The sequence below is a fragment of the Montipora foliosa genome, chromosome 5 (assembly GCF_036669935.1).
Source record: "Montipora foliosa isolate CH-2021 chromosome 5, ASM3666993v2, whole genome shotgun sequence".
In the NCBI taxonomy this organism is placed as follows: domain Eukaryota; kingdom Metazoa; phylum Cnidaria; class Anthozoa; order Scleractinia; family Acroporidae; genus Montipora; species Montipora foliosa.
Window position 1 is genome coordinate 27032157 of NC_090873.1, and position 13958 is coordinate 27046114.

General features: G+C 35.0%; 1 protein-coding gene across 1 annotated transcript in view; it reads right to left on the minus strand.

Annotated features, from left to right (window-relative positions):
* The window catches only part of LOC138002522 (glutaminase liver isoform, mitochondrial-like), an 81080-nt gene that overhangs the window by 40402 nt on the left and 26720 nt on the right, over nucleotides 1-13958 (minus strand). The window contains exons 14-22 of the mRNA XM_068848555.1: nucleotides 13633-13712; nucleotides 12933-13029; nucleotides 11987-12053; nucleotides 10577-10635; nucleotides 10277-10309; nucleotides 9313-9371; nucleotides 9122-9188; nucleotides 8091-8141; nucleotides 7009-7098 (exon numbers count right to left, since the gene is read on the minus strand). Coding sequence (XP_068704656.1) covers nucleotides 7009-7098; nucleotides 8091-8141; nucleotides 9122-9188; nucleotides 9313-9371; nucleotides 10277-10309; nucleotides 10577-10635; nucleotides 11987-12053; nucleotides 12933-13029; nucleotides 13633-13712 — 603 coding nt within the window. The remainder of the gene's footprint in view (nucleotides 1-7008; nucleotides 7099-8090; nucleotides 8142-9121; nucleotides 9189-9312; nucleotides 9372-10276; nucleotides 10310-10576; nucleotides 10636-11986; nucleotides 12054-12932; nucleotides 13030-13632; nucleotides 13713-13958) is intronic.

Sequence of the window (13958 nt, forward strand, 5' to 3'; positions counted from 1 at the left end):
GTTCAATTTTACGGAAATAATGGATAGCTATTTACAATTTTATGATTGAGCCTCGAATCCACGCTGGGATACACATGTCACATTTTCAACCCCCATAAATCCCGTCTGAGCGAGTTCCAAAGTTGCAACCAAAACTTTTCATGTAATTTAGGGTCCCCTTAAAGTGCCCCTGTGACCAAAAAATCAATTCATATTTTTCTTTGGATTTCAAAACTATGTTAACAAAACACTACGTTTTGCCTTACCCAAGTTTTAAGCCTTGATTTCAAAAAGACACCTCTTTATTTTAACTGTAATTTTCCTATTTAATGGTCCGCCATTACTAACATTATGTTCTTGAGAGAGCTGGATCGAGGAGAAAATGACGTCAAAGGCTCACTAGTTTAAGAATGCAATACGTGTGTACGCCGCAGAATTAATATGCAGCACGGGGGTTTTGGGCTTTCAGACTTTTAAACTCACGCTTTGCATATATAATAAGCTGCGTTCACACGCTGAATTTTTAAGCTAGTGAGCCTCTGACGTCACTTTTCCCTGGATCCAACCGCATGAGGTCCAATCGGTCATAATGGCGGACCGTGAAATCCAAAACTTACACTCAAAGTAAACGGCCTTTGGATAAAAAGCAAAGCTCAAAATTTTGCCAGTCACCTAGGTGTTAAGCAAACACACTTTCAAAATCTGAAGGAAAAAAGGAAGTGGTTATTTTTATCACAGGAGCACTTTAACACATTCAGACTACTGGCTCGCTTTCTTCACGAAATTTCCACGGGACTTTATTTCATGACATTTGCTGCCGGGCTAATGTACTGTCAAAAGGAAGAAATTGATCACGTGCTAGGCAACCATTAAGGTGCACGGGATCGCCTTGTGTCAACCGAATGAACTATGGGAAAGAATGTTAATCGTTCGTCGTTTTCAGAGTAAAACAACGTACTTTTTAGCCAAGAAACTTCCGTCTTAGGTTTTTAAATTTATTGTATTTTTTGAACTGAATAATTACATTTCAACTGTCGGGTCAGGAAGCCTTCTTTGTCGGTTTCCTGAGAAACGTATCTATTTTGACTTCAGGGTGAACTACTTACACAATCATGACGTTGAACGGCCATGTAATTGAAAATCTAAAACATCTATGAGATACAAAAAAAGACTTCTAAATTATTGCAAATCACAATGCTGACAAGCACAAAATCAAAAGAAATGGTTAATTAATATGAAGTTATATGCTATTTACAAGGTAATTTTTGTGAAATCAAAATGTTAAAACCTAACGATTTCGACTGTTTGCCATCATCAGGGTTAAAAATGACCGTCCGCATGCATCCATGCATATATATCTTATGTAATTCCCGCTGGGAAAAGTTTGGAAACATAAGAAATTACTTGAAGTAAAATGAAGTTGTTTACTATCTGACTGTTTCTGGGTTAGAGTAAAGCCATATATTGTTGAAAAATCTTCGTGATAAGGAGCTATGTCACGCAAATGATGTAATTTCATGACACTCAAAATTCCCAAAGAAAAAAATTCCTGTCTTTATGAAAACAAACTAGGAACAATTAGTGGTTCTGGAATAAAAAAACAAAAAAGAGATGGCAGTGCCATATTTTTCAATAATCCAAAAACATTGCTAACAAAACTTGAGTTAATCATTGGTGAAGTATAAGTTGAAAATACATCAATTGAGATGAGAAACATGGGAGTTGCTGTCATTGACACATTGCTTAGCACATCAGTAATAAATAAATCTCGACATAAAAAGTTGTATAAAACATATTTTAAAATTAAATTATCATATTATATAAATAAATGGAAAGAGATATTGTTTTATCTTCATATTCAGTTAAAAATTCGAGAAATTCTGGAAATAATAAACCAGAAAACTTTGAGACAAAATTCTCAAGACCAATTATTGTTTTAAACGACAACCACAAACTTGAAATTGGTCTAACATATTTTAAAATTAAATAATCATATTATATAAATAACTGGAAAGAGATATTGTTTTATCTCCAGTTCAGTTAAAAATTCTGGAAATCCTGGAAATAGTAGACCAGAAAACTTTGAGAGGAAATTCTCAAGACCAGTTATTGTTTTAAACGACAACCACAAGCTCAAAATCGGTCTTAACAGAATTATCAATATGCCATTCACTTGATTCAATATTAACCCTCAATACAATAATCAATTAATCAAATACAGTAGTGATAACAGGGTTAATTTTAAAGATACATCCTTTGCTGCAGATGTTTGGAACTACTTTCCTATTAATATTCATATCCAAGAGGTTACAGTTATAAAAACAGAGGGTTAAGAAGATGAGTATCCAATTAATCTAGAATTCAATGAAACGACATTTTGAGTTTCGATAACCTTGAAAACAGGATATCAGCTTGATCTGACCCACAGTAATTTTTATAAATTAATTGGTTTTGATAAAAAAAAAATTAAATCCACCAGTAGTGGTAAAAGAGTCCCCAACTTCAGTCAAGATACTTGCATACTCAACGTCCACTGTGACCTTGTGAATGATAATCTTGTCGATGGAAGTGAAAGTGATATTATATATAGCTTTTCAACATCTGTGTTAAGACCTTCATATACTGTCACCTTCGAACCAAGAAGAGTCACATACAACCCAATTAACAAGAATAACATATGCAGCATAAGAATTTACATTACTGATGGAAAATAACGAATAACCGATCTTAATGGTGCCGACACATCATTCTCGCTAATTCTAAAACGAATTATATAACAATACAATATAATGAAACCATGTGAGTTTACAAAAATAGACCACCCAAAACTGGGTCGTTTTGTTTAAACCATTGAAGAGTGTAATATGTCTACTATTTTCAAAAAGGTTGCTGAGTCTAAAGACAATGGGTGAATACATTTTAACAAGTGAAGCCAGACAACCGTTTCTTAGCAGATGTTTTTGAAAATTGTAGAAATACCTAATCCTGGTTTGACTTGGGAAGCTATGTTAAAAATGACTGATAAAAAATTAGAGAAAATGAGAGATATAGACATGTATCAATTTACTGAAAAGGGTATGAGATTTGGTATTTCATGCATTTGTCATAGATTTTCAAAATCAAATCCGTAATGAAATCATACAATAAAGATGAGCCATCAAAGTATATAATGTATTTAGATGCTAATAATCCCTATGAATGGGCCATGTCACAACACCTACCTACTGGTGTTTTCAAATGGATGAGTGATAATTAAAAAAGAATTAATAAACTAGATATATCAAAACGCACTGAAGGCAGTAAAAAAGTTTAATTCTTGAAGTCGGCCTTCAATACAATAAACAATTGCATAGATTGCATAATGATTACCCATTTGCTGCTGAAAAAAATCAATGTAACAAAAAACATGTTATCACCTTATTGTTAACAAATAAGATACAAAAAATATAACAATAGCACAGGTTAAAAAGTTGATCCCCACTCTGTCCAATAAATAAAAGTATGTTCTTCACTATAAAAACCTTTAAATATACACCGATTTGGGATTAAAAATAACAAAAATCTATAGAGTATTAGAATTCAATCACTCTCTTGGACAAACAAGATGCCAATTCGCTAAACCCAAGAACAATAATATTATGAGAATAATAAAACAAGAAAGCTCTGTGACACAGAAATCGTTCATCTACAATACAATACTGTGCCTCCTTTGCCCGAGATGAAGAACCAGCAAGACCTCAAAGCCTTTTCGTAAGCAAGAAAGTGTCAGACAAAGTTCCTTTTCAAGTATTGTCCTCACTACTAATCTATTGCATATGTCAGGTAGAGAGCGATGAAATTAGTCTCCTTTCCTTAAAAGCATAGGTATGTGTCTCACATCAACAACTCATAGTGTTTCTTGGCTTTGAACAGAAGCACTTCCTTAGAAGTGACACACAAATTTTGTGGAAGTTTTCCCCACAAGGTATTTAGTGTCAGAGAAAGGAATAAAAGAAAGAAAACGCGACCACATCATCTCTTTTGGTATCTTGGACATACACGTCTCTTTTTGTCATTTTAAGAAGAGATTGCAGCTTTCTCTTGGAGTTGAGTGAACAGTATTTTCCTTGTGTATCTTCAACTAGAGTAACATCCATACCTGTGCTACCAAGCAAGGGCTGCTTAGATGCCAATTAGCCTCCGTGACAAGCCAGATGCTATCTACTGCTGATGACAAGTGGCTGTCAATTTGTGGACAGTTCTTGGAGAAAGAAAACTGCAATTGGATGAACACCAGAACAATTCTAGGTATACGACTTCAAGTGCAAAGTGCTCATGTTCCCAAAACACGACACCTCAAAAGGTCCAGTCATTTTTCGTCTGCCTTTGTTACTCAGAAAAATCCAAAATTAATCAATGCTTTTTAAAGGTTGCATTTGCTGTCAGAAGAATTCTTTCTCAACCAGAAAAAGAATTTGGTTGGGTTGTTTGACGAGCATATACATTCAATAATGATGATGATTGGCTGAAAACAAGAAGTTTCAATTAATTCTATACTGGCCAGTGACGATGCTATAAAGCGATGTGCTAAAGTTATGCAACTGAAAAGCATGCATTGCGCCCTTTTTTCAAAAACGTTTGTTGAAAACCGCTTGGAACTTCGAGCAGCATTTCGAGCGATGATTCATAAGAACAAGGTGTGATGTTTTGTCAAATTTTTGGTACCTCAACGAAAAGTTGCAATCATTAGCTGTAATTCACCAGCCAACACGTGAAAGTTCGCTGGAGACAGAACATGAGTTTGCCAGGCTTTGTGCAAGGGGCATCTAAATACAAAAATGCGAAAGGTCCACGAGAATAATCTTTTGGTGTTGTTTGACGATAACATACAAGCAATAACAATGTTGATTGGTAGGAAATAAGAACAGTTCTCAACTCTATAAACATCTTGACCCAAACCGCCCGCTGACAACCTGTCATGATTGTATGACATGATATACCTAAATCATGTTGTCTGGCTTGGAGAGCTAGAGCGCGCTCAGGGTCGATGTCATGATCAGTGGAAGGCGCCTAGAGTTGGGCAGAAGGACGAAAATAATTGGCTTTTGGGAATGTAAAATGGAAAAGCAGAATTTCATGTTGCCTTCCCCCACAATTATTAAAGTGTGTGGAACAATGTGTGACTGAATTAAGACACTTTAATTTAATATCACCCATACACTTTTTTTGTATCGTTTGTGAAGAAGGTTTTAACTTGGGCATCATTGATTAAAGACCATTGTCTAAACACATTCACATCGGTGATTCACGACACATCCTTACCAGACATGTTGTTTTAAATTGACTTTAACTCACCAGTTCTCATTGGTACATACAGAGAACTGTTTTTTGAGAATGAATGTGATTTCATGCACCCTGAAAACTGTTCTCAGAGGGAGAAAAACATCCTCAGTTTCCAGATAAATGTGCTAAAAACAACGGATGCATTCTGGACGATGTGCCCATTTTAGGGTCAAATTTGTCACACAATCCATTAGGAAAAAAACGGTGTCCATTTTGTGACGAAACTTGGACTTTTCTTTCCTTCTTTCTTTTTTACATAAATTATTACTATTTGCAAGAAAGGTAATGAAATTCGTAGATACAAGGCTAAAAACTATATAAGAAAAGTCTTTATTTTTTATAGTGACCTTTTTTTCCTTTATAAAGGCCGGTTTACATGGTGCGACTTGTCAGCCCGATTTTTGGCGGTGGCTTTGAAAAAAATCTTTTTGCACGGAAAACCATTCAGTAGATACGCCTTGCGGTCAATTAAAAGGTTTCGCATGAACTTACTCATCTCTGATACACGAACTACCATGGCTAAGGTTAGAGGCTAACAAGATGTCAATTACTCAGCATTATTCTGTTATGCATGGCTTATTGGGTAGAGCAAAAATGAACAGTACACAGTGCAACTCTTTAGAGTGTGTCATGAAATAAAAACGCTAAATAACAGTTCACCTGTCCAACCTAATCTTGTTTCGGCTTCACTTTTCTTTCACGTCAGTGCTTTCAGTGTTTTGATAACATCTGCTATTGCCCATCAGGTTTATGTGAACGATAAACATGAGCACTATTTTGTTGAATAACAACAACTTTAAATGTTTGTTTAATCTACTTCACCTTATTGTCTATGTCTTTGAGTAAACTCAAGTTGTTTGTTTGAACGGCGGGGTTGTATTCAGTGATACTGTATTTAGCTTTGCAAAAGTCGTAAGCCTTGGCAGTCGGCAGTTCACTGCTCATTGACTCCAATACTGAGTGCAAACATTTCATCATATTTATTCCATTTGCAAATAATTTTAGTTATTTTATTTCTGAAATGTTATTGCTTCATGCGGCTAATATTACGTAACTGGAAAATGCTATCTTGGTTATTCTTTATCAACCTGTTATTCACTAACAGGTTTCTCATTGGATATAACAGACCACAAAGTGGGTAACGTTAGCCAAACTTGGCACCCTCAAAAATGATCACCTCTGATTGGTTCTTATGGGCAATAACATCTAAGATATAGTGACAATTACTTTGAAAGGGTCCCAATTAGTTTGAAATAGTGTTACATGTAAAATGTAAGCATAATGTATAGGCTTACAATAACAATTAACTACTGTGTGGCGCTACACCATCAATACCAAAACAAATTTACACTGTAAGATAGACACTGACGATAATGATGATTCATTTCAACAATCACAATTAAATTTGTGAAAAAGTCACCTAAAACAGTTATGTGCAATAAAAGGCCTTTTTTGCTTTAATTTAGTCTTTCAAGTCATAAAGACAGGTTGAAACGTTTTTGCTTAGTAAACAAAATTTTTCAATGCGAACGTTCTCCACTATATGTCTCAAACTATGGCCACAATTTCACAATTAACTATGAAAAAACGGAGTTTAAAACAGTTTTGTGTACAGCCCTTCATTATATTGTCAGATTGAACATAATAGCAGATGTGGAGTAATCAAGACAAAGTTCACGTTTTTCTTAATTTGCCTCCTTTTATTACCTTCTGACCTGTCAGCGGACAAATTCCACCGTTTGCCAGAGTGGCAGCCATCACACTTCCTGCATCACAGCTGGTTTCTACTGAGCAGGTCTGCAGGCACAAATGAATATAAAGTAGCTTTACACAATTAACCCAATAAGTGACACTTGAAATGATCACGTGAAATACAAACTCTGCTACTTTGTTTTGGTTTCTAAAATAATACAGAAAGAAAACAGTACAGAATATAAACGAAAAATCAATACTAACAAAAGCCTAAAAAGACTGTTTAGACCATTGGTTAGAGAGGTGGATTTGAAGGTCACCCCACTGGCCAGCAAGGGTCCCACATATAACTAGTTATAGCTGTCGCTAAAGTGCCAACGAGCCAAGCTTGCGTGATCTGGCGCCTGGCGGCTGCAAACATCACGCGGCGTACTCGTGCTTAACTCTCATTGGTTATTGCTACGGTCAACATTTCATCGCTTTGGTCTACATTACAGCTTTTGGTCTACATTACACTCAAATTTGAAGCGCTTCTGAGATTTCGTCCGCCTAAAAATCTTCTCGCGACTCTATAAGCTGCCGCCTCGCCAGGCCTTCTGTCTTCAGAAGGCCTGACTCATTGGCAATTATGTGACACCTTATTTGGTTATTTCTAGCCAGCATAAAAGAGCTCTTTATTCAGCACTTCGACGATAAGGACTCAGTGTTTACATGAAATGTGTTCACTCTCCTAGATTATCTACCAGTCTCCCTGATATATGGAATCAATCTTCCAGACTTCTGCACAAGTCACCAAAATGTCCTAAAGGAAATAGTGTATGAATAATTCATCCACTCCCTTGAACGCAAATTTCAATTGGAAGTTGCACAATCATCTCTGACAAGTGTGTCTGTCCTTCACTTCTTCAGTTCACCCAAATTTTCAGTCAGTGAAAGTCTACAGGAAAATTACCCCACTCTCCCACATCTCACTAATCCTAGATGTAAGGGGGCTGTCAAATGAGGTGGACAGTGTAGATGGAAGAAAAATCTCCACATTTCCTTGCATCAACCTCTCTGTTATGTACATATGCCCCAAAAAATGGGAAACAACTTACATGAAAGTAAAGTTCAAAGGTGTCCATTAAATTTGTATTAGGAGGAAATGCCTGTTGTTACAAAAAAGAAATAATTACCATCACAATTACACCTTCCACGAGTCTCTTGTAGCTTAGCAGTAGAGCATCTAGTACTTGATTGGAAGGTCATGACCAATGTTCTATCCATGTCAATTTGGAGCACTTGAGTTTTTTGAGTAGCCCTGAGTCACCAATGACTATATGATAAATCTCTTCATTCGTTACAAAAGGGGGCATAGTTTTAGAATGGAAGTAGGGATTGACTCCTAAACCAGTTAAGCTCCCATTGATGACAATCGTCTGGTGTTAGACATAGTAAATTTATCTATTTTTAAAATCTCACTCCTCAGAGACAATGGTTTTAAGGGATTAATTTTTGAGTGGATGACGAGTTTGTTAAACCATTAACTAATTCCTCAACCACATCCCATTGACAACTAAAATCGTTTGGTATTAGACAGGGTAAAATCTATAATAATTACTAAGGGCGCGTTCGATTGACCCTATTCCGGAATAAGAATATGCGGAGTGATGATTTAAAACCCTATGTGTGGCGTTTTGCAGCAGCAAGGATAATAAAGCTATGTTCAACAAGGATAATAAAGCTATGTTTAAAATAGCATTTTAGCAGATGTTTGACAATGTTAATATGAATCTCCGCAAAAGCGAAGGATTTCTAACTTCTGTTCTGTGTATTCCTATTCCGGAATACGGTCAATCGAACACGCCATAAGTCTCATTCCTAAGAGTCAATGGGTTAAAGGGGACATTCACCATCTCTCTTAATACAACAGCTCTTTTATATTATTTTGATGAGCAATGGATGAACACTGTTCAAATCATCGCCTAATTAATTTTGTGTTTAATTGCGTTGAAGCAAACACCTTCATCAAGCACACCAAGCTCGTGAGCGGTATCTGACACTATTAGTATGTTTAATTATAATTATTATGAACTATTATTGTTTGATGTTGAAAATGGAACTGAAAATGAGCTATGAGCGGATTTACCTTGTTAGCATTCATGAAGTATCCCAATGCATAATTTTTATCTGCAGTCTCACGTTCTGATAGGAAGCTAAAGGAAATTAATTTTTGTTTTAAAATTTCACACTGTCAACCTTACAGTTGACATTAACTTAAAAATAACAAAACATTGAATATTACTGTAACTGTATCAGGTATTCAAAATCAATACTTACGTAGCATTACTAAATCCAACAAATTCGCCTCCAGCAATTTGTTTAAACTTAGTCTGAACCTGTCCAATAAATTTAAATGAACAACAAAGTCGATAGTAGAGTGAGTGAGAGCACTTGCCTTCCCTCAATGTGTCCTGCGTTTGTTTTGTTTCACACTGTTAATATGTACATTATCGTATACACGCATTGTGTATCTATAGTGTGGCACATGGGAAGAATGGAAGGACTTTCCCACCACATGGTCTTCAAATGCTGTGGTTTGCTGTCTTCTGTTACAATATACATGTAGGTTACACTTTAATACAGGTAATATCTACTGTTAAACCACAGGGTGTATTTTTTTCTCTGGGAGCTCCACTCTTCTTTCATTACAAACCAAAACTAACATATTGTTGTTAATCAATCAGCAAATACTCTGAAACTCAGCAAACAAACTTACAAGGCGGCCATGTCAAAGCACCGTGAAAGACAAAAAATTAATAAGATTTATATTTTGAGCACATAAAAATGGCGCAATCTGGTTGGCTGACATAAATAGCATGATATCATCACAACTGCTACTGTAACAATTAATATTTAAGTTACACAATATTATTATAGTTAAATAATACTGTAACAACTTACTGTTGAATTATCAAAAGTTAACATTATTCGTAGTAGTGATCATTTCCATCACTTAATAATAAAATGGCAAAGAGGAAAAAGACAGAAATTATAATATTATAGCATATGCAACCCAACAGAGAAATTTAAGGTATTTTCGTTACAATGGTCAACTGCTTGATTTTTCCTTAAACTATTTTTTCGCCTTTTTGTCATTTCTTGATTTCAAACAAGACAAAGTTTAATTTTTACATACAACTTGATTTGGCTTTTTGATCCCCCTCGCAAAATCCCTTTACCTAATGGAATTGGTAACTTAAAGATGGTCAAAGACTGCACACAATAAAGGCCATGTACTTACATAATCACACCTATCTGCCAATGGCCATTCAGGCTGCATAAGAGAAGAAACAAATTAAAGAATGAGGTATATTATTATATTGCATTTGAATTTACACCAAAAGAAAAAATAATTTTTGTCCATGTATGCTGTCAAAGGCCAAAATAAAGTGCTGTGTTTAACAAGAGTTCTCTTTATTGATCAAAAGTCACAACGTTGCAGCGTACTGTGTTCATATCATTTTAGAAGACTGATATTCTATTAATTTAATGTTTTTCTCACGTTAAATTACCATAGCAAAGACAGACAAGTTTTAATTACCTTTTGAAGAGCACATAAAAGCAAAGCACCAGAATTTAACATTGGATTGTGAGGTTGATCTATAAGGATCAGAAGCATAAAGACAATCGGTGAACAATTTACTTTTAATGCCTTTTTCAATGCTTATTTGCTTTTTTTTCTTTTGCTTTGAAAGCAATGTCTTTAGTATTCTGTTTCAATTTATCCCAGAGGTTCCAAGCAAAGGTCTCAAATTCCCAATTATTATTGAAGCCACAGTCAGTTTTCAGTTGACTGAAAGTGAAAACCATGCAGTCTTCAAACTAGGCCACCACCAGTAATTATATATAAAGTTGTATAAAATTTATGTATTCCATACAATCTCATATACATCCAGTAGTGAATGTACTGTAGTAAATTTATAATAATAATAATAATAATAATAATAATAATAATAATAATAATAACAATCATAATGATAACAATAATAATAATAACAATAATAATGATAATAATAATTAAATGATAATAGTGATAATTATGATAATGATAATGATAATAATAATTATTAATATAATTATTATTATTATGATTATTATTATTATTATTATTATAATCATTATTAGTAGAAGTATCTAGAGCGGTTTTCGAATGAGTGTCGTAAAACCAAAACCAAAGTAATTACTTTGGCTAATCAAAAAGGACGGAGACAATCCAGTATACCAATCAAAACTCGAAGTAATTAAACGTAGCTGACACAAAGCACGGGAAAATGTGCACGCACGAGCCACGATTGGTTTTGGTTTCACTTCTGATTGGTTGAAAAAGTGGCACAAGAACTTTGAACCAATCACTGAGTGAAGTAATTATAAACCAAAGTAATTATCTAATTACTTTCAATACTCAATTGAAAACCACTCTATAATAATTTATGATAATAATATTATACTATTAACATTAAAAACACTACTTTAATTAATATTATGACTGTACTGTTTATCAACTAGCTATCAGTGCAAATGAAGACTAATTTTTAATAGCTTAACCCATTGACTCCTAGTATAGGAGTGGGACTTGATAGATTTTATTCTGTCTAATGCCAGACGATTTTCCTCGTCAATGGGTCTGGTCCAGAGCAGTTCAGGTGTGAATGGATTAAGATATGGAATTGCTCCACCAGCAGTACTTGCCATTTATAGAGTCTGAATTCAATGATTGCTGTGGCGAAAATATCACAGTAATCAAGGCTGCTGCCTAAGAAAATTTTAAAGGGGCCCTCAGAGCTAAACGCCGAGAACTTAGGAGCCCAACATATGAAGAGAAAGGTGTTGCCGTGAAAAAGTAAGGCGCGCAGAGCTATTCTTTGGGAGCCCCAGGCTACCAGGCTCCTGTTAGGCAACAGCCATGGTAATTATTAACTAACTATCATTACTTACTACAATGTTTACCAACCATTGCTGTTCAAGTGTAAGTAATTAAATGTCTGGCCGCTTGGTTCGTGGCCAACATATTTGTGAACCTGGAAAATGGAAAAAAAAGAGCACCATAACTAAGCTATTCCCTGGAATCATTGTAAGGTCATTTAGCCATGAAAAAATGTATCGTTGGTTCTAGCTTGGCAAAGAATAATAACATTGTTATTATTATATAATAGCCGTGGACCTTTAGATTGCAGTAACAGTATGGCTGGGTACAAGTTTTCAGTTCATTGGGTTTTGAGGTGGTCAGTGTAAAATGCAGTTCTAAGCTGAGTAGCTATTAAGGGTGAAAAAAATGCAGACTGTGGAAACAACCAAAACCCCTTAAACTATATGTAAACCGCAAGCCTAATTATTAGGATTTAAACTGTATTTACCGTAAGTCTAAGGTTTAATATTATAGCATTAAGTCAAAGGATTTGGGTTTATGGCAGTATGCACTTTACCCTAATTGTCTGCAGTCTGCACTTTAGGAAGAGCTTTTTTAAGTACAGAGCAAACTAATACTCGCAGTTGCACTTCGGCTGAAATGTAAAATGTACAGCTATACTGGCACATTCTATTTTCTGGGGGGAGGGGGGAAAGGGGCTGAGGAGTGCACTCAAAATGATTCTCAAAATTTAAAGAAAGAAGGAAAATTACAGTATTTAAGCTAATGTATGTCATTGGTGAATCACTTAATTATTTTATTAATATAAAAGAGAAGTGTTAAATGGTACAGTGTTAAACAATATTACTTTATATTAATAGCACCCACATTTCAATGTGATAAACACACTTTGAATGCTCTTTGGATTACAGGTAGTTGTAATTAAATTTGTTGGTATTGCCCAATTTCTGCCTATTCAAAACAAGGCAAATCACAGACGTCTTATGCAGACAACAGAAAAAACTCTATCTAACACATCATCATTACACACCATCTCAGCAGTAAGATCTTCTAGCACAATAGGATAATGAAGACATTTTGAAACTGACTGAAGACAAAAATGCTCTTGGAAATCTCCAATGGCAAATCTAAAAAAAAAGTGATGTTCTGCAGCCAATAAAATTTAACAAATGGATTATTCAACTGAGAACAACATACCTTGATGGAATTTGATTGTGCGAGTGAATGCAATGTTACAGTAGTCATGAGAGGGACTAATTTAAAAAATTAATGCAACTGATCTTCCAGGAAGAAAGTGGAAATATTAAAGCCTTGGAAGTTGAGTTTTGCCTTGGATGTCAAAATGTCAGTCTCACCTCGAAGATCAAATTTCATCAAGGTGCAAATAAATTCAGATATTAATCACATGAAAATGTCCTTTCAAAAGGGTTGAGTCTTCCCCATGCTTTGCAGGCCATATATATTGAAGTCATTCTGGGATTTAAAACACTCATCAGTTATTTTAAAAATACAGTAACTTCTCAAACACAATTTAATATCAACTGACAATAAAAAAAGGTTACTTTACATAAAAATGTAGTGTCATGACAGGCTGTAAATTTCAAAATGCCAAAACTAAACATCAACTAAAATAGCTATGTCCTACAAAGTCTGGTAATATGCAAATTTTCTACTGCCATTATATTAATTTTTTAACTTTGACCTCTGTTACATTTGAAGTGAACCCTCACCTTTGTCCATCAACTGAGCAAACAGCCACACCCCAAAGACTGGGGTCAAATTTTTGCCAGCTGAGGAATGTAGTCGCAACCTGCCAGCAAAAAAGTCAGTGAAGGAATCTTAAAATTAATTTAAAAAGTAGACTTCTTTAAACATATATCTGGCAAATGACTTTGTCAGGATGCCTTTGTGAGACAGCACAAAAGAGTTATGGTGACCGTCATTGAATGTCAGTTATCTTTTAGTTTATAAGACCCTGTGAGTGTTAAGCTGTGCAGAGTTTGAGCCTGCAAACTCCCACATGATAATGTGATGCTCAGTCAGCTGAGCCAGCTGA